This window comes from Vanellus vanellus, assembly GCF_965231255.1.
Source record: "Vanellus vanellus genome assembly, chromosome: 1".
Classification (NCBI taxonomy): domain Eukaryota; kingdom Metazoa; phylum Chordata; class Aves; order Charadriiformes; family Charadriidae; genus Vanellus; species Vanellus vanellus.
In genome coordinates this window covers 60,434,517-60,455,384 of record NC_138905.1, presented here as the reverse complement: position 1 = coordinate 60,455,384, position 20,868 = coordinate 60,434,517, and the positions used below count along the sequence as shown (strand labels likewise).

General features: G+C 45.3%; 1 protein-coding gene across 2 annotated transcripts in view; it reads right to left on the bottom strand.

Moving 5' to 3' along the window:
- Positions 1 to 20,868, bottom strand: part of SYN3 (synapsin III) — a gene marked incomplete at its 5' end in the record, with an annotated part of 180,153 nt that overhangs the window by 5,431 nt on the left and 153,854 nt on the right. For both annotated transcript variants that reach the window (XM_082488143.1, XM_082488144.1), the window contains 4 exons: positions 3,203 to 3,337; positions 8,933 to 9,035; positions 12,414 to 12,488; positions 18,381 to 18,523. In XM_082488143.1, the coding sequence (XP_082344269.1) occupies positions 3,203 to 3,337; positions 8,933 to 9,035; positions 12,414 to 12,488; positions 18,381 to 18,523 (456 nt within the window). The remainder of the gene's footprint in view (positions 1 to 3,202; positions 3,338 to 8,932; positions 9,036 to 12,413; positions 12,489 to 18,380; positions 18,524 to 20,868) is intronic.

The window sequence follows — 20,868 nt, the reverse complement described above, 5'->3', positions numbered from 1 at the left end:
GCTGTAACTGTGAAACCAAGTTGTCATTGACATCTTGTCCTGTCCTGGGCTCAACCAACCCAATTATCAACATGATCAGGCTTAGCATCCTTTTAAGTATCCCCTCTGCTAACTTTGCAAGAATTAACATCTCTCATATTTATGTCTTTATCTGAGGCCAGATTCTTCTCCACCATGAAACTTTGCTGTTTAGCCCCTCCCTTCTTGCTTTCTTTCTTTTCTTGTCTGTTACCTTGTCTAAGGCTTTTTGACAGTCTAGCTACGTTATTTTGACTGTTTGCCTGTTATCTACCACTTTATGAAAGAATTCTCAAAGAAATGAGGGTAAAAGAATCAAAAGGAAATTAATGGAACATTTTTCTTCACAAAAAAAATTAATGTGGTAGATGCTCTTAAGCTGTGGTTCTGTTGGTTTATTAGTCTTCTGTATTCTTTAAATTATTGTCTGAGATAACTTGTAAGGTCCAGGAGTTGTTTACATTTTTCTACATTACTCTTACAACTTTTTAAACACATATTTTGTATTTCTCATACACCAATCCTCTGAAGCAATAACTTTTTCTAATGAAATTGCACATTTTTTCTTAGCAGCTTAGTCACTTCCTAAATTCAGTTCATTGGATGTAGCCATCTGGGTTTGGGGGCTTAATAATTTTTTAAAATATCAGTCATCACTGATTTAGTCTCTGTTTTTGTTCTCTTCCCTGTCTTTCTGATCAGGAAAAACTATATCTAGTTTAAGAAGTTCCCCGCTTTCAGCAATGAAATTTACTAGAGTCACAACACTGTCCCTGTGGTCTTCCTTTTCTCCCTTAACTTTGGATGATTCATAGAGCCCACCAATTCTTTGGTAGGGTTCCATCTTCTGATGAACTCAAAGAATTTGTTTCATTCTTCCCTCTATCTGCTCTTCAGAATCAGTTTCTATCCTTTTTATGTTTCCTTTTAATACTTGCATGATGGTGCATAAAGGTCTTCTTAAATGTCAGATTTCCAAATTTGGAAGATTTTTTTTTTTTTCCTGTTTGTCTCAAATGTCCTCTGTCACTTTGCTATTTAACTCTAGAAGTTTATTTCTTGCATTCCTGGTTCACGAGCAGATCAGAATATATGCATGCTGGAAAACAATGGTCTCTCAAATAACATCCATACAGTTTTACTTTTAATGCTAGGGAGTTGATTAACTTTCTCATTTTATTAAAATCATCTTGTCTAACTGCTTGTGTCATACTGTTACTTATTGATATCACATCTGTCCCTTGGACATCAAATCTCATGGTATGTATTTACTTTCTGAATTTGTACCTGGGGGTTTCTTAAGGTTAGGTCAGGGTGTCGTTTCCTACTGTGCTTGGATTTTGCAGTTCCAGGAAGCAGACACCTACAGAGATGGGGACCTCTGTCTGAATTACTGTCCCACTGTGCTATTTGACTTGTTTCTTGATAGCTGCAGTCTCACATTATTATGAGTTGTTGCTTCTTCCACCTCTGTCGTTGCTGTGTGGTCAGTTTCACAATTTCTCAGGTTTTCTTTATCTGGAGACTAGTATAGACAGTTCCAATAATACTTATAGTTATAAGTATGCTATGCATACCCATAGGATATCCAAAGGCTCATATTTCTATGTATTCAGTGCTGCTGTCCTTATATGCAGAATGGTTATTTTTCTTCATTCTGTGGAAGTCTTCACCTGTAGCTGTAGTTCTTCATCTCACTGGCCTCGCATGTAATTACTTCTCTCTGCACATTTGTAACTGTGTGTTATATAGTATTATGTTAGTAATTGTAGCTTGTGCAGTTTCTGCAATGTTCATTCTACCAAGGTCTTTCACTGTAGCAAAACACTCCAGTTAACACGTTTGTGGTTTAAATTTTCTTGATTTTTGTATACAGATATTTGTAGATTGTATTCTTGATGAAGACCCTTTTCTTCCATTTGACGTCCTATCCCTCCATGACCATTTGTGTTGTTCTTATTTTGGCCCTGGTTTAGGGCTGTTGTAATCCAATCCAATCCTGTATCAGTGTATTACAGACATAGAGAACAGATGCATCTGTCCATGTTCTCAGTTTCTGTTGGCTTCACCTTTGCTCTTAGTTTATACACCCTATATCTTGGTTATTTCAGATGACAGTTGTTGATTCCACTTTGGCCAGAGTAAATCCTATCCCTTCTGTATCACTTTTCCTGCCTCAGAGCATTTTTAGTGTCTATTAGATGTTTACCCCCTCACTCTAGCTAAAACTTGGTTTGGAGTTACCCTGATGAATACCCTTCATGCTGGGCACCTGGTTTAGCAGGAGTGGGCTGTCATATGACGAAGCCAAAGAGCCATAAAGTGCTTTCTCCCATTTTTTGTCTCAAGTGGAAATGGAAACTGTTCCATTGTGTTGCAGTCAGTATTATCCCTCAGCCTGTTTACTCTCCTGTTCTTTCTTTTGTACAGATTTGTTGTTCTCAAACCTTTGTGCTTGGCTCCCTGCTAGATACTGAAAGAGGTGTAGCACATACATCTGGAGACAGATTATGTTCTGCTGTGTTTCATTTATGCAGAACTGCCACTGGGAAATGTGGCACTAAGATTAGATGCGTTTGTTACTCAAAATTAATGTACATGAGAAGCACTAAGGGGTCAGTTTAAATGCAAAAATGACAGGTTCTTATATGAATTCAGCGTTAGTCAAACCTCCTCCTGATGAAGGGGGTGAAGAGCCTCTCCAAAGAAGAAAGGCTGCAGTAAGGAACGGAACAACTCTTGGTGTAGTTTCCCATTTCCTGTTCTGGGAAGCACAGATTTTCATCAGAGATGCAAAAACCGGAATGAAACCTATCCTGAGGGATGGTGTTAGATGGAGATGAAGTCAGGCATTACGAGCACCTCTAAAAATGTCTGTCTTTGATATTAATCTATTAATTTAGCAAGCCGGAATGTCTAGATGCGTGGCCCACACTACCAGCCTGATGCCACAGTTATATGGAAGGAGAGAAAGGGAGAGTTGTGTTTCTTAGGGGCATCCACTTCAAAGAGTCTATGGGAGGCTTCTTTGGAAGAGCAGGAATCAATCTATCCAATACACCCCCATATGGGACTTTCTGACTCTCTGAGATGTCTGACTGCCTGACACTGATAGGGAGGGGAGAGAGAGAGAAAAAAAAGTTCAGGAAAACAACTTGGCCATAAGGTCTCTGTTCTCTCATACCCAAGGCCTCAGCGGTGATGGCGTAGATCCAGCAGTGATGACAAGCTGAGTCATTTTGGAAACCACCAGATCAGCTATAAGCTGTCTGTCCTCTTCCACATGCTCTCCAATCAGGGGCATCGAGCTGTCCATCACCTGCCACAGGAGGGAAAACCAACAGTTAGTAAGGAGGTTTCCTGGTGGCAGATGCCTGTTTCAACCCACCTTTCACACTAACCTGCTTTGCGTCTCCACATCCTTGCCAACACCTCTAGTCACCACTCCCCCATGCTGAAACATGCTTGACTTTCCTGGGTGTGGGATTTCGCTTATGTTTTTTTGGGATATGGCTTGTACTTCTCCCTACTCCCCATCTTCCTTCCCTTCACAACTTGGAAGCCAAGTCAAGACTTTTGGTGGCTGGAGGCTTTCTAAATCAACTAAACACAAACTTGCTTCTTCGCGTGTCCTGAGGAGATGCCTCTGATGGATGAGGTCTCTCTGGCATTGTCCCACAGTATTTGGGGGTCACATTGCAGCAGAAAGGGCCACAGGAGTAGGGAAACAACATGTACCGAAGCCTGAGGAGATGAAAGTATCAGGGTCTGGAGGAAACCAGGAAACATTTGGGATTAATCAATGCAAAGCACTGCACCCTGAGAGGGGAAATAAACACCACAGAGGAATAGTATATCATCCAAACAACAGCACCCAATGCAGGAAAGCAAACATTCTCTGCTCGTCTTCTTGGTATTGTTGAGATATGAGTGCTTCCCAAGCAAGTACTACAACTGCACTGGGGAAAGCTGGGAAGCAAGACTGGGGATGGGGGAAGGAGAACTGTCAGAGGGTCTTTGAGGTAAGAAATGGTCTGACAACAACAATAATAATGAATGCATAGCAGACCCTCAGCCGTATAGCAGCCCTAAACATCATTTTCAACAGTTCATCATAAATCAAGTGCGTTGCAAACATTAGCTAAATCCCACAGGAAGAACTGCACTATGATGAAGTTAAGGTTCAGCTGGAGTAAATATAATTGTACCAAAATATCAGGGTTGGAAAAGTTTATTTTCTTTTGCTTTTATTTTTAAACCAAACATTAAAAACCCTGGAAATGTAAAGTTAAAGGTTGCATTGCTCAAGAAAGGCACTGACTCACGCTCAGATAACAATCAGAACCGCACTCCACCCTGGCAAGGCTGCAGGAGTCCACTCTTGGAGTGAAGTGGAAAGTTTTGCACCCTTTTTTTCGAGGTTTAAAGTAAGGGAAATCAATGAGGTGAGTTCATCGAGTTTGTATTCTAGTCTCTTCTTGCAGATTAACTATTGATTTGGATTCGTTTCTATAGGTGTCTTATATGAACACTAGAGAAGCTACCTAGGAAGGTTTAACTGGGGTTTGCATGACGAGTGAGTTGGTGTTTGTAGCCATGGCCTGGTTGACCCAGGGGGCAAAAGAAGGAGGTTGGTTAGATGGCGGTGCTCAGCTAAATACACAAAGTGGCTTTTCATTCCACTGCCCGCTTTTGCTGTTTCTCTGTGAAAAAATGAAGTGGGGAAAGGAGATGGAAATTTCCTACGGGTGTCAGGGAAGGGCCAGTTTGCGCCTGTGTCTCACTAGCCAGAGGCTCCTGGGGGCCTTCCAGCAAGTTCCTGGGCAGGTTTCCCTCCCCCCCACTCCCACCTTCAAAGCATTCCCATTTCATTTGGTAATTCCAGTTCACAGTGAGAATTCCAGTGACAAAGGAGGTCCCAGCTCCCTTCAACGCACCATGCGAGGGACCTGTCTGACCACTAGAGGTTGCCCTTACTCTGCAAACAGCCTGGCCAGCCAAGCCCAGCTCCTGACTCTCTGACCCTCACTGTGAGTAACTGGGATACAGCTCTGGTCAAAACACCCCAAACCCCTCATTTCCCCATCTTAAGGACTGCTCTCTCCTATTTCTGTGGCAGCAGTGGCTGGAGAGAAAGGGGAAGATGCTGTTTTATAAAACAAAGGCACCAGGGGGAATGAACCCTGGAGCAGGTTCCACCTGAACCAGTGAAGGTGCACCAGGGATGAGGGTATCTGCTGTCCTGCTGTATAGTGTCTGGCAGGGGAACATGAGCTGTGGGAGATTGCAAATACGGGAATGAACAATCATATGCATAAGGGAAGGCCTTTGAAAATGCCAGTGATTTCTGTGGGCAAAGTGACACAGCTGGTTGCCACTGAACTGAAAACGAACATGAGATGTCACCTTGTCTGTCCTCCGTGACAGCAAACTGGGCAGATACAAATGCTAATGCTGAAATAAATGAAATGGCTGGAAGGAATATGTGAATCACAGACAGATTGCACTCATCTCTTCCTGAGGAGATCACAGAACAGCTGGGCAAGACAAGAAGATGTCGGCACATATGGACCCGGCCTTTGTAGCTGCCCAAGGTCAGTGGCTGCTCCTGACACAGCTGCTGTTGCCTGATAAGGGGTATGAGGCAGAAGCGGAAAGCGGCCGGGCAGAGAAGAGACTCAGAAAAACCCCATCCCGCTCCTCCCCCTGCACCTATCTGACACTGAGGACTTGTTATTCCACGCTCTGATGTGCAAGAGTGGGGTGTTAGGTGATTTTTAGGGAAGGAAGGAAGGAAACAGATGATTAGACATATCAAAAGGAATGATATGGCAGCGCTGAATGGATGGGCAGGGCTTCTTGCAGGGCAGCAAGGAGCATGACTAGCAACACAGCTTAGCTGTGCAGCAGGTAGGGCTTAGCCGATCCAGGAGAAAGAATAGATTACGTGGATCATTTTACTTGCCCACTACTCACTCCATATTTGTCAGCATAGCAGAAATGTGGAAAAGGTTAGATTACCAAAAAAAAAAAAAGGAAAGGGGGAAGATTATTAAGCCATACACACTGCTTAGCTCATTTGAGAATCTGGCTGCTAACGGTGGTACCGAACTTGCACTATTTTGAGGATGTGGCCTTCTGGTCAAGTGCTGACTATTCATGCTGAATATCCCCTTAAAGTGACAAAGTTCTTTACAGCAGAGGAAAAAGAAGTACCAGCATTTACCGTTAAATTCACAGCTGTTTTAATAGAATGAAACTGAAGAAATCTAGTGATTTCCTCAAAGTTTTTAATGAGCCCTGAAAATGGTGCTTAAGTGTGCTAGTGCTTTGGAGGGCAGATACGTATTTGATTCTGCTGTTACGGGGAAAGAAAAATGGTGAAGTTCGAGTAACAGCAAATACCATGGGTGCAAGATTACTCTTGTGCTGTGTTGATAACTCATCTGTCTTAATCTGATTCTGTTTGCAGCAAACCACTGTGATAAATCTCAGTTCATAGAACTGCCCATCACTACCTCTGCGAATCTTTCCTACAGAACTGCTTTGCACTGTGAAAATTAATTACTGCCTGCAATTGCATTGTGCAAATTCCTTATTTGTTCAGCCCATTTAGGCATGCTTTCTTGTAAAATGTCACAGCATACTGTTCCTTCTCACCAAGAAAGATACAACTGTCGCACTGTCAAATAACTTTTTTCTCTCACTATCAAAAGAAAAAAGCAAAATAAAGGATCAGTTTCAGGCCAATAAAAGTACCCCAGGAAGTAGGCTGGAGGCAATTAATTACTTGTCAGCATCTCCCTCAGATCTGCATAAAGCAGAAAAGGTTCCTGTTTGGCTTTGTTCTGCTCTTTGTATTGCACTACTCTACTTCTTTCCCAACAATGTCCATCAGCCTGGCATCTGAATGCCTGCTAGATGTTGGTACATCAGGCCTGCTCAATCAGGTTCTCTACTGGGATAATTCAGCATGACCCATCTGAAGCCGATGTGTTTCTTCTGATTCGTGTCATATTAGATCCATTGCTTTTTACCTTGGTCTCAGGGAGGGGAGTATTAGTGCACGTTTCTCTCCCTGTGTTCAAGCTGATGATGGCTGTTAGCGTATGGATGTGCTTTTCATCCAGTCAGTCACACACGGGGGCAGATGTGAAAACCCAGAGGTATACCCAGACAGAGGCATATAATCCTTAAGCACAGAATTAGCCACGTGTGCACGTACGTAGGCTTATATGCAAGAACAGATACAGGGATATGAAATCCACATCTCACATCTGACCATGTACGGACACAGTTCAAATGTTCTTACAGTTGTCCCTAGCAAGACTGCTTCCTTGCTCTTCCTTTCTCAGCTACGTGTTCATAGAGTTATAAAAGTGCACGGCAGGGAGACGTGCTCTGGGGGATGCTCCTCTAGGTGCTGATGTATTGTATACAGGAGCAGACCCATCAGCGGTGGCCCCATCACTTCAGGAAAGACAGAGGCTCGTCAGTGTTTCGTTGCTGGCAGCGCACTTACATCACATGGCCTTTGACAGGTCACTGCTCCCTGGAGAGCAGATACATAATGCAGGAATGTGCAGTCACTGGAGGGCTCATGTGGTTTTCATCAGTATCCCAACCCTCAGCGGGTGGGACTGCTCTCCCACACATAGCTTTCCAGTGTGTCAGCAGCCCTGCATGAAGCCACGGGCTGGCTCTGCTCATCTTCCTCGCCTGCCCTGTGTTGGTGGAGTTTACAGCAGGTCAGATGCTGTGCCTTCTTGAGTCACATAGTGACAGAGGCACTTGCTTACTCGCCAGATTTTCTCTCCCCCAGAGCATCTCTAAAGTTTCCACTTTGATTTTCCGGCCAGCTTTTCCTTCTCTGCCCTGTTAGGATGACCCGTGCGTGCTATCCACCCCACTCCCACATCTGCCTCCTGGCCCGGCAAGGAGCATGTTAAAATTCAGCTCTCAGAGCCACAGTCTGTCCAGCTAACAGGGCTCTGAACACAAATGTTTGTAATCCACATTGCCCATAGTAACTCTGTGGTACTTTCTCTTGCTGGTCTGTTATTGTAGTTAATACTGTCTGGGCAAAAGATTTTAGAAAACATACCTGTTTTTTTAATTAAATTGTTCCTGCTACTTATGGACATTGTTGCTACATTCTTGCCACTTATTTTACTCTTTTAAATTAGGTGCAGCTAGGCTTTTTGTTATTGGGGTTCCTTTTAAAGTGATTGCGGAAAGACAGGTTCATTCAGAGAGAAACGGAGATTTTTTTAACGGACTGAAACACCTGCTGGACGACTGCATGGGTAATGGCGGGGGGTTAACATGACCAATATTCTAGCGTCATCTGGCACCTGCAGTCAGGTTGGGTTGAATATAGGCACACTTGTTCATGCCGCTGTCGGTCCCTACTAGCAGCTACGAGAGATGTGCTGGCTTTGCAAGTGCTCGGCCTACGAAGGATGGTAGCGGGGCACTGGTGCACTGAGACACACCAAACTTTGGATGCTGCCAGCAACACTTGCAGGCTGTTATGTGCTCGATAAGAAGGCAGCTTCACATCCCTCCCGTGCTGGGGAGGTTCTGCACTGTGGGGATTTATCAGCTGGGAAGCTGAGGTGGCCAAACAGTCTGCGGCTCTCCATTTGCTTTCACAGTCCACACTGAGAAATGAAAGCACTTCAACCCTGACACCTTGCTGCGTATCTGCCACTTTAGCTGGGGCTCTAAATTAGTTTCTTGTGTGTCGGTGGGCCACAGCTTGGAGGAAACAGGTGGGCACCGAGGAGCAGTGACTGCTGGACTGTGCACACAGGGGTAAAGTGAGCACATTGGTGCATGTGAACTCTGAGAGAGCATGTTTGCAGATACACTTCCCAAAGGAGACTTGCATTCAGGTTTCCCCTGCTCTCACCTCAATGATATAGTCTTTTCCATCTTTGCTGTGGACAGCTTTGACGGCGCAGATGTCAAGACCTCCAAACATTTCCGCGCAGGCGTCTGCCCAGAGTCTGTACCTGCAGAAACCAGAGAAGCATGGCCTAGGATTAGCTGTCGTTGGGTAGTCCACCAAATACAGCCACCCGTCCCTCTGCCCGTATGAGCACAAAGGGGTTCAGGAGCCCTTCTGAAGCCATATGAAGGCATACTTCATATGCTTTGCTGGGTTATTGCCTCCCTCTCTTGCCCAGGAGATGGAGCAAAAGAAAAGAATCTTGCCTAAAGCTTCCCTTCATTTCAGATTGTTTCAATCCTGCCCTCAAAGCCACCTTAAAATGTTTCTTTCCTTCCTTGGTGTTTACATCAGATCTCCAGTTGGTTGTCATTTAGCCAAGCTATAAATATTTAGCTCATTTAATCTTCCAGTAGTGTTGGCCCCTTAGCGTTTGTATTGGCTTTGCCTGAAAGCCCTCCATTATGCAGGCAGCTTTCTCCTGATAAGATGTCCTGCACATTGGGGCTGGAATCGGATCGGAGAGCGAGTGCAGAATTTAGCAAGGAGTAGCCATCCCCTCCCTGATCTATAACCCAGCAGCTCCTGCTTTTTACAGCTTACGCTTTCAATTTCATCCTTTTACAGTCTCCTGCCTCCCTTCCATCCCTTGGGTGTTGCTCTGAGCCAAGCGGTCCCATCTCACAGACCAGGCACTGCTTTGTCAGAGGGAGAGCTGCAGGCTGCAGCCCTTTTCTCTCGTCATCCCACAACGGGAACGTGAGCTGGTATGAACAAGGGCCAGGCCTGGCGGGTGCCCCCTTAGCTGTCCTGGTGTCAGAGCAGGAGCGAGAATGACAAGAGGCGCATTATGGGGGGACCACATCCCCCCCGCTGTGGAAATGAGGAGGGAATGAGGCGGCCTGGTTTTATTTCCTGTGCAGCTGCGCTGCAGTCCCGACCATTTCAACAAAAATAATAACCTCAGAACAGCAGATCTGTAAGCAGGACTAAGACAAGATGCGGGGAGGGGAAGGAAGGCCACAGTCTCATGAAAACACTGACATTCTGCAGACCCTACAGGGACTGGGAAAAGAGCTGTTCTGGCCAAAGAACAAGTTTACATCCTCGAAGCCAGCCAGAGTCCCCATAGCTTGACAATATAATGATCAACTTGTACACAATGTCTGTGGGAAGAAGCAAGAATACGGCTTATATGACTACTGGTGCTTTCTTATACCTAATGAGGAGACCAAGCACGTTCACCCCAGCCCCCCTGAGGAAGACTGCACCTGAGGAGGAGTCAGTAGCATAAGGAGGAGAACTATGGACCCTGTGAGCCAGGCAGGAGGCACTGCCAGCTTCCCTCATGCACTGCTGTGGTCCCCCACCCAGAAGCACCATCATGGGAACAACCTCTCTTCCTGAGGGACATCTCCAGGTGTCTAAGTTCAGCAGCCGGGCTCAGAGAATAGTTACCCAGGCCAGCACCCCCGCTAGCTATGTGTCTTCCATGTTGCTGGCCCTGGGTGAGCACTGGGAGCCATTAGGGCTGCTGGGGTGGGATGTATATGCATCAGGGGTAGCATTTGGAGAGGATTTGCTGCCATTTTGCTTAGCATTACCTGGACATGTCAATCCTTTGGGCTAATGTTCAGTACAGTAGGTACTTCAGGTTGCTCCTACTCAGCAAAGCATTTTGGCACACTCGTGCCTCGTTGTGTGCACTGATGACTCACAAATTTCAACAGGATTTGTTGCATTTATGTCAGGATAAAGCTAGAGTGGTGAATTGTGGTACTATATCTATAAAATGAACCTTCAAAATGCAGCACGGCACGCTCGCAGGAATCTGGGTGTTAGTCCTACAACGTTGCAATGAGAGAACGTCTACCCTTCGTCTCCCTAGCTTCAGCTGTGTTATAAACAACCAGGATGCATAATAACGTCCAGTTCCCACAGTCCTATTAGGGTCTTGCAGAGTCACCTTCAGCATCTGATTTGGGGCTTGGCTTGGCTTCCCTGTTTCACAGAACTAAAGGTGCTGAAAGGACCATAGCTGATCACCTGCACAGCTCTTGTACCCCAAAGAGGAGACGTTTCTTTAACCTGGTCTGCAAGAGTAAGGGATCTTCCATCTCCTCCAGGCAATCCATTTCTGTGCTATTCCATCCTTACTGTTAGAAAATAGACAAAATTCTCAAACGAACCTTTTCTACTATAATTAAGCCCATTATTTCGTACAGTCTTGTACTAGTAATATGAAGAGTGATTAATGCCCTATTAGCAACCTTTTACATATTTGAAGAGTTGTGCCCTTTAAGTTTTTTAATCTTTAGGATGAAGTGGTGTTCAGCTTGTGGACAACTTGTTCCAGCTCTGTGACAGCTAATGAAGGAAAGTGAACCTCTGCTCTGCAGGCATAGATTCATTATGCACGAGTCTACACCTCTACTGGAAAAATACCAGTGGTCTGCTAGCTGAAAAAGGCAGAAAACTACATAAACAATTGTTGCATGCTTTTCTCACAGGTTGATTATATTTTCTCTGAGCGTTCCTTTTATTGTCCTTTGGGCATTCTCCAGCTCCTTGCTATCTGTCTTCAAATGTGGTGCCCAAACCTGGACAGAGTCAGAATTAAACATGATCCCGACAAATTGGAGGTATAATCGGAAAAAAATCTTAGATTCACTAGGGATGAGTGCCTACACATAATCTGTGGATTCTATAAATCTATGAATAATCTACTTAAACAGGATGGAGAACAAGTGGTTTGATAGCAGTTCTGCAGAATAGGGTTTCGGTGTTCCAGCAAAGCATAAGTTACCATGAGTCAACAATGTCACGCAGTTGCAATATTAGCAAATATCACAGTTATTTGAATACGTAGAAGTATCATCTGCAAATTTTAGTCTCTAAGATGCATAAGGCAATTCCTTCTGCTCTGTTCAGCAGTGAGAAGACCTTAGCTAAAACAGTGTCCACTTTTTGGAAGACTAATGCAGAAAAGCTCTTTCAACACTTCAGCTGACAGATTTTTCCCTCTGTTGAGCAGAAGAAAAACACTTTTCTGTGTCTGCCTTTCATTAGTAATGTACTTAGAATAACTTCTTGTTACTTCTTGTTTTGTGCAGTGACCTTTCTGATTTTATCCCTGCATGTTTGTGCTCGTGTGCTTGACCTTAGCATGCTGGTCTTGTTTCCTGTGGCTACATTCACTAAAGATCTAATGATTTAGCAATGTTGGTCTCTAGCTGTACTTCCAGTCTGTTCTCCAAAATAGGACAGTTTGCCTTTGTGCCCTTAGTATTTTTTTAAGGAAACACTCGGTCTTTTAAAGTTCTTTATCCAGCCTCCCGGGAGACCTCACTTACCAGTTCTCTCAATTAACCAAAGTCTGAAATACAATTCCTCCCTTCTAACCCAAGAACAGCTAATACTGTCTTGAAACCCTCTTCCTTACCTCTCTGTCATTGCAATCTGTTCTAGCATCGCAGAACCTGTGTTTGCCTTCCAGTTTCCAGAGATGGACGTCCTCCTACAAAAACAAACCAAAAATGTAACCCGAACATGAAAATATGCTCCTGCCCCATCCTCCCTCATACTGTAGTCCTCATTCTTGACTCGGTGCTTGTAAAGGAGGGGATGAGGTGAGGTTCTTGCTCACAGAAGCCTTTCCAAATCCTGCCTCAACAACACTCTGTACAGGATATGTTGTTCAGACTCGTGAAAAACTGAATGAGGAGTTAGACAGGGAAACCTCCAAGGAATCTTGAGCACACATCAAGCTCTGTGAGTACTTTCTTTCTTTATACATCAGGTCCAGGAGAGCTGAAATGTCCATAGAAGATCTGGGATAATCACCCTTGTGTTCTGCAATGGGTAGCATCCTCTGTCCAAGGAAAAGCAACTCTCCAGGCAAACATCTGCCTGAGCAGCTTCATAAATATCAGCTCTGACATTCTGGGTCTCCCTAACTTTGATTTCAATTGTACTGGTGTCATAGATTATACCCTCTTTTCAATGACTTTTAATTTGCTTTTTTTCAATGACTTTTCATAAGACTGTGTCTTATAATTGCAAAATTGTTGGATTCTCATTAGCTGCAACTGATGGTTTATTTCCAAAAAAGGTACCGTTGCTGGCAAATCCTGGACTTCACCATCCTCCGTCAAGGGGTGAAAATTTTCCTTTTCTTGACCTTAGGCACAAGGCAAACCTTGGACAGCCTGCTGTGACAACACTGTGTGTCTGCCTGGCACAGTGTACAAGCCCCTGTGACAACACTAGGCATCTGCCTGGCACATTGTACAACTATGTACAGTATACATAGTGTACAAGCAAGGACAAGTCAACAAGCTGACAGGATACATCCAGGGAGCATCATGGAGGTGAAGATTTGGGTAGAGATTTATGAGGAGAGTATGAGGTGTGATCCAACAGTTCATCATGAGGTTGTGGGAACCGTCACTGCCAGTTCTCTCACTTTTTCAACATTATGTGGAAAAGATACTCTGAACTTGAAAACTACGTAAAACAGTGATGTCCTGATGTCCTGCTAGACTATAAACCTGCATCATTACAGTTGACTACCTAAGGTTCCTCTTTACTCTGGTGAGGAACAACCTGGAGTCCTTTTTCAATTTCTCTTCTAAAGTGGTGTGTATAGTTGCTGTGAAATTTAAATGGTCTTTGTAACCTATTTAAAGGGAGGGGAGGGGGGGCAAAAGAGCATGATTACTGTGTTGAATAACTGTGTTTCCATGTAGTTGACTCTTGTCCCTTGTCCCCTTCACCCAACATCACCCAACATCCATCTTCCTCCCCTTCTTTCTAAGCAAAAGAATGGATTCCCTCTCAAGCTTTGGCTGTTATGTGCCCTTTGATGGCCTGTGAGGTCGTCCCTGTTCAACCCTCAGACTCTCTTTTTCTTTTGACGTGGGATTCTTAGGATTACATTTTTCAGTTCTGCAATGGGAAGAACCACTCTTTACTAATATTTAGATTCAGAAAATTGCCCTGCAGTGGCAGATGGCATCCAGAATCCCATTAGTCCTGATGAGAACTCATGGAGTCTGATTAGTGACAAGATGATTGGATATGAGTGTTTAGAAAATGTACCTGGCATACCAAATGTAAGCAGCTGCGTCATCCCTAAGAAAACCAAACCACAACTATACAGTTTTACAAGGAATTTTGACGTGGGAAAGCTCCCAAAATAAGAACTCTGCACTAGCCGTTGGGCTGATTGGTTTGACTTGTTTATGCCTACGCATTTCCAGCCAATATTGGGCATAAGATATAAAATATTTCTCTCAGCTGTATCCCTAACTTTCCTATTAGGGAACTTTCCTGTTTTTAAATGAAAAAGCTTCATTTGAAGCTCTCTGGACCAGTCACCAAATTCCTACACCACAGCCTCTGTCAAGATAACTCCCTTCCAAACATGTCTGAGCAGTTCAGGTGCCAAGTGTGCCACCAAATTCTTCTTTTTTGCTTTCCCTTTTAGTATTCAACCTGAAGGGGAAAAGGAGACTGACGACAAAAATATTTCCCTAAGGATGCCGTCCCTCAAACCCCATTTCTCTCACAGACTGAAAGTCAAAGAGCTTCCAATAATCCTAAACATCAGGGGAACAGTGTTCAGTCTGTATCTTAAAGGAAAGGTCTTTAGGGATCTGTTGATCAAGCAGATTTGTCACCAAGACACCTTCAGCATTGCTTAGGATAAGTGGATAGACTAGAAGATCATGGGCTGTTGGTATATTGGGTTTGCATGGCAAGGTTTTGGTAGTGGGGGGCTACAGGGGTGGCTTCTGTGAGAAGATATCCACCTGCAGCCCATGGAGGACCCCACGCTGGAGCAGATGGATGCTTGAAGGAGGTGGTGACCCGTGGGAGGCCCACACTGTGGCAGGCCCCTGGCAGGACTGGTGACTCCATGGAGAGAGGAGCCCACACTGGAGCAGGTTTGCTGGCAGGACTTGTGACCCCGTGGGAGACGCACGCTGGAGCAGTCTGCTCCTGAAGGACTGCACCCTGTGGAAGGGACCCACGCTGGAGCAGTTTGTGAAGAACTGCAGCTGGTGCGAAGGACTTAGGTTGGAGAAGTTTGTGGAGGACTGTCTCCTGTGGGAGGGACCCCACATTGGAGCAGGGGAAGAGTGTGAGGAGTCCTCCCCCTGAGGAGGAAGGAGCAGCAGCACAATGTGTCATGAACTGGCTGCAACCCCCAGTCCCCATCCCCCTGTACTGCCTGGGGGAAAGAGGTAGGGAAATTGGGAGTGAAGTTGAGCCTGGGAAGAAGGGAGCGGTGGGGGGAAGGTGTTTTAAAAATTTGGGTTTATTTCTCATTATCCTACTCTGATTTGATTGGTAACAAATGAATTTTCTCCAAGTTGAGTCTGTTTTGCCCATGACAGTAATTGCCCACTGATGTCCCTGCCCTTATCTCAGCCCACCAGCCTTTCATCATATTTTGTCTCCCCTGTCCAGCTGAGGAGGGGGAGTGATAGAGTGGCTTTGGTGGGCACCTGGTGTCCAGCCAGGGTCAACCCACCACAGGACCTAAAGAGTGTACTATCAGTATCTAAAAGGAAAGGACCCCAGGCTTTTAGGGGTCAGTTGATCAAACAGATCTGTGACCAAGACACCTACAGCATTGCTTAGGGTGAGTTGACTAGCATAGCATGGCCTGTTGGTGTCCTATACTTACCATCTCCAAGCTGGGCCATTTCAGTCTAAAAGAAGCTCTAGTTTAGACAAGTTGATGTTGTATCCCCTGTAGAGCACATTGAACTGCATTTGAGGTGACAAGATCAGAAGTCACACTCGTGAAACTAGAAAGGAAAGGATATTACCCTCTTATTAAGAGCTGGTGGCAAGGAATATCCCACCCCTGAAAGTCAGCAGCTGCTGGCTTCATTCAACATGAACAGCATTTCACAAGTTTTAATTAGAAATGATCCATCCCTCTGTTTGCCCCCCGTTGGGGTGAGGGTGGAAGCATAATTTCTGCCCCAATTTCCCCTGCCACGTGACCAGTATTCATGTTTTCTCTTCACTAGTATTACAATGACAGTCAAATACATTTGGTGGAATTTTAGGCATGTATCACATGCTGCTTATCTCTTGTTTTGAGACTGGCCCAAGGCACGGGCTAAGTAGGTGTTTGTTAGTAGTGTGAATCTGGAGTCACTGCACTGAAGTCAATGGGAAACTGAACTCAAGCCTTGGGTCATGGGCTGGAAGGAAGTGCATTGAACATCTGGGGCGGGGAGGAATGCATGAGTCACCCTGCAGCATCCTCCCTCTGGCAGACGCTTGGTGCAAAGTAAACATATTCTGGAGAATTTTGGTACACAGCCTTTTCTCAGAAGGAAGGGGGGTTTTAAAGTCTATATGTGTGGGTGAAGGTATAAAAATACTGGGTAGATTCCATGGCTCACAGATGAAAGCGATTCACTTAGGATGACGCTACTGCAGATGCTGTAATTGCCTTTAAGGCTGAGATTTGCTAGCATGACTAATGATTTTGAGTCTTCTATTTGAGAAACCAGTGAGAGCTCTGATATTTTGGGTACTTTTACCTCTGTCCTTGGACATAGTAGGGACTTATTTATACCATAGAAATAACCTTCTATTCTGTCTGATGCTGGGACAGAAGGAACGGCCCCCAATGGGACTGACTATACCGCTCTCTCAAGCTCACGTCCATAAATGGCTCTCTCAATATGTCAAACTTTTGGGTTAGCAAGTCGTTGGGTGAATTTTGCTGTTGCTTTCTTTGCTAATAAGCTTCATTTCTGATTAAGGTGTTTCCTGTTTGTGGCTGTTTTCATGTGAAAACATTTTTCATTTAGCAAACAATTGTTTGTGCAGCTATATTCCCAATTGGGATTAGCTCTTAGCGGGACTGCTTTCTTTCCTCAATCATCTGGTATTATTTCTGATCCCTGTCTGGATGAGCCTGTGGTGAGTGCGAATAATAAACAGGGAGAGGATATGGTCAGGCTAACTGGGCCTTTGTTTCACTTAGAGGCAGGCTGGGAGCAGGCTCTGGAGCCAAGGCTGGGTAGGTTGGCAGGAATAGGGAATTTTAATTGATATTTTAAACCTTCCTTCCTTTGGCCAATTTGAGCCAGACTCCCTGAGATGTTAATGTAATATTAGGCAACTGTGCTATTGTTGTCCTGATCAGATTCAAAACAAATTTTCTCTCATTGAGTTCACATGAAGTAGTCCAGTGTCCCACAAGTCCTTCCCATGAAGAATGTGATTCAGTCATTATCTAGTTTACTTGAATACCTCTGTGCTAGGAACCCAACCAGGAATTTTAGGCATCTATAGCTGAAAAATATGTGATCATGTACATTTGATTATCTCATTTAACTGTGTTTCATCAGAACTATGGCCTGGGGGGTTGTAAACAGCGACCCAAACCTCACAGTGTTGTGGATGTTAGGTAACATACGAAATTTATTTATCTGGTGACCTGAAGAATGTACTGCTGGAGCTGCCTACTTGTCCAGAATTTTGTGGCTGGATGAGGAGCTTCTGGAGAAGCTATGCTATTTGGTTTTTCTCATCTACTTGTTTGCAGTAAGAAGAAACAGGTGTCTTACTGACTCATGTGGTTACGTCTTTAATTGAGCCTGACAACTACTGAAGTTTGGCTGAGCACTTTTTAATACTTTTAAACATACCAGTGTTGAGCGTTGCCTTCATGCCACCTCCCTCACTACCCCACAGGGCAGGAAGGAGCTTTGGGGCACCCACAGAAATGTGTCTCCTTCTCCTTTCCCACCTTTGTACACTTCAAGGAGCACACACGCAAAATGCCCACAGAAACCTGGCGTGCTGGCCAGGCTGAGGCCGTTTGTACCCAGTGTGGTGTGCTTCTCATGTCCTCATGTGGTCGCGGTGCCATGATCTCCAGCTGGGGAGAGGATGGGGTGTTGCTATGGCTTGGACACTGTAGGACTCCATGAGTTGCAGCTGGGTCAATCTTTTTTATTGCTTCCCCCAGGTGGGAAGGGGGTGGGCTCAGTTCCCACTAGAGGATACTGGGAGCTGGAGGATTTTGCTGGGAAAGAAGAGTCCTTTGACAAAAGGAGGGAGAGGTGATAGGTAATGGCAGAGCACAGTTGTTATAGCGGGAACTAACTGAATCTCAGAAACAGGTAGAGAGACATTTACCTTCCAGACACAATGAGCTGACGGTGAGTAATGGAGAAGATGATCAGTGCATGAGGGATCTGGGTTCAGAGGTGGGAGGAGAACAGCAGGGCTATTCTTCAAGGAAATTAAGTCAGCTTCCTACTCCTGCCCAGAGCAGACGCCGACTGAATCACATCCACAGCACTGTCGTGCACCGCCTCCCTCCTCCCCCCCGGCCCCCTGTCTCACTCTGGCATCGCTATGCACTCACATGTAAGCCTTGTAGTTGCTGCCAATTTTCTGGATTCGGATGTCGTACTTGGAGTCAATGAACGGCTCAGAGGTGGCATAGGTTTTTGCCATGGCTACTATGCTGGCCATGTCCCGGAAGTCGTGCTGGTTCTCAACTTTGACCTTGATTGCCAAAATGCAATGAAAAAGTGACAAGAGCAAAGAGGACGGGAATACTCTTTGAGCAGAAATCATCTCTGCACCTGAATAGCACAATGTCAGTTAAAACCCACACAGACGGAGCTGGGGACAGAGCAGGGAATGTGTGATTTAAAGACAGGATTTCCCCAGACCAACCCAACCCAGAGCAAGTCAACCTCTTTCTCCTTCCTCGTCACAAGCCCTGGTAAAACTGGCATCAGGGAGGCGGTTAGACCTTTGCCCAGATGGCTCTTGCCAATGCCTATTGCTTTTATGATGCCTCAGAAAAACATTTGGTCTCTTAAGGGGCATTACTTCATTCAAACATTGGAACTGCTATTTCCCATGTTGGGATGGATGAAAACAGTATTTTGGGTGGTCAGGAAATAGAAGCCAATGCCAGGAAATCAACAAGAGAGCTGGTTTTCTGCCACCTCTAGGCTTCAGTTCCCTGGCATTTCACGTTACCCCCCTCCAGGCTTTCTTTGAGGAGCGGTGAAGGTCTCTTGGCTGGAAGCAAACTGTGAAGGAAAAGCATGTCTCTGGGAGAGCCTGTGACTCTGGGGGAGATTTGTGTGAGTGCAATGCCATGGGCACATGTGTGGGACAGCTGGTTGGGTGTTAGACTTGAGTCGCACTTGGAAATGAGAGGGCAGTGGCCTATGAGGGGGAGGTTGTCTGAGAAGCTGGCTTGTGACAGATTTGTATTCAGTTATGAGAAATGCTTTGTATCTCATCCAAAAAAAAGAAATAAAAAAGGAAGAAAGACCAAAACAGTAGAAGCTCTAATGTTATCATCAAATCTCTACAAAAGCTCCTTCATTTGGGAGAGGAAAACTGAACAAGCAGGTAATAAGAACATAGGGGACAACTTCACCTCATTCATACTATCAACCCTGGCCTTTAGTCTATTGGCAAAAACTTGGTTGGAGCATCAGAGAAACTCGTGCAAGTCTTGTTCCTTAGAGCCGGACGGATGCAGGAAGGGTGGGTTAATTGGTGGGAAAAAAAGACCAATACTGTGTGAAAAGGGTGAGCAAGTGAGTGACTTTATGTATTACTTGCACTTTGTAGTCTGGTAACACTTCGAGACCACAGTTGGGAACTGGAGCCCTGTTTTGCTAAGTGTCTACTCGCTCGTGACAACTGGTCAGTCTCTGCCCCAGAAGAGTTTCCCAGTTGCGTCAGTGCGTGTGTTGAAGGAAGGTCATGGCAGACTATGTGGAGCCAGCTGAAGGAAACGCATGCAAAGGTATTTGATGTTTCTTCGCAAAGAACAAACAAGTGGTTTTACATACCTGACTTCAACCATGAGAGGGCAGGAGCCATCTTCACTAGAGAACAGAGGACAAGCTTGTTGCTAACCTGTTTTACTTTGTTTAGATGGTTTTGCCTAAGCGCCAGCCATAAAATAAGTCAAAGATGCAGCCACATCCTGATGCAGAAAAGCTCTTGAGAACTGGACAGGTTGTGGGGAAGGTGAAAAGTGCAACTAGTTTGACCTGTGACCATTTCTAGATGCCTGAATAAGAGGAAAAAAACCCTGATCTTTGCTTCTGCTTTTGGTGAATGCCAAATACCCCTTGTTCTCCTCCCTTTTGCTGTGGTGAGGGCTGTGCTTTCTCTATTCAGGGTCCACTGAGGAAAGGAGCAAAGACGACAATCGTCTGTGGGGTGGGAAGGTAGGAAAAAAAAAAAAGGAAATAACAAGAACAAAGGGGAAATGTAAAGGCAACCATTGCACGTCATCCAGGAGGAGCGGCCCTGCAACAACACCATAGAGGTGTTGTTCCCCTCTATGTCTGAGCAGGGCTGTGTGCGGTGCTGGCTGCTCCGGGCAGGGCAGGGCAGGGTGAGGTGGGAGGAAAGCCCTGGAGGTGGTGGGGGAGTGGGAGAGGGGAACACCTCATATGGGGGGAGCCCCCAGCCTGGGCATCGCATTCTCACAAAATACCAGGGGGAACGATGCAGGCTGTCTCAGGGCCAGGTATTTTTGTTGTGCAGATAAGAGCTGCACTGGGCTGAATGACATCGAGCGAGAGAGTCCCACCCAGATGAGATGATCACAGGAGGGACTACATGGGTAGGCGACGCACGGTGTTACGACATATTCTCCCCGACCCTTTTGGCAATGGGAAAAGACAAAAGCCATTATATAATGACCTACTTGGAACAAGGACATTTGTGGGATCTGAAACAAAGTGCTGCGCTTGTGCAACAGATGCCTTTGGGCCCCAGCTGAAATGTTTGCATTCCCAGCCCAGAAACATTTGTCCTAGAGGCAGAGGAAGGGATGCTGCTTCCCTCTCCAGCTTGGAATTAGACTG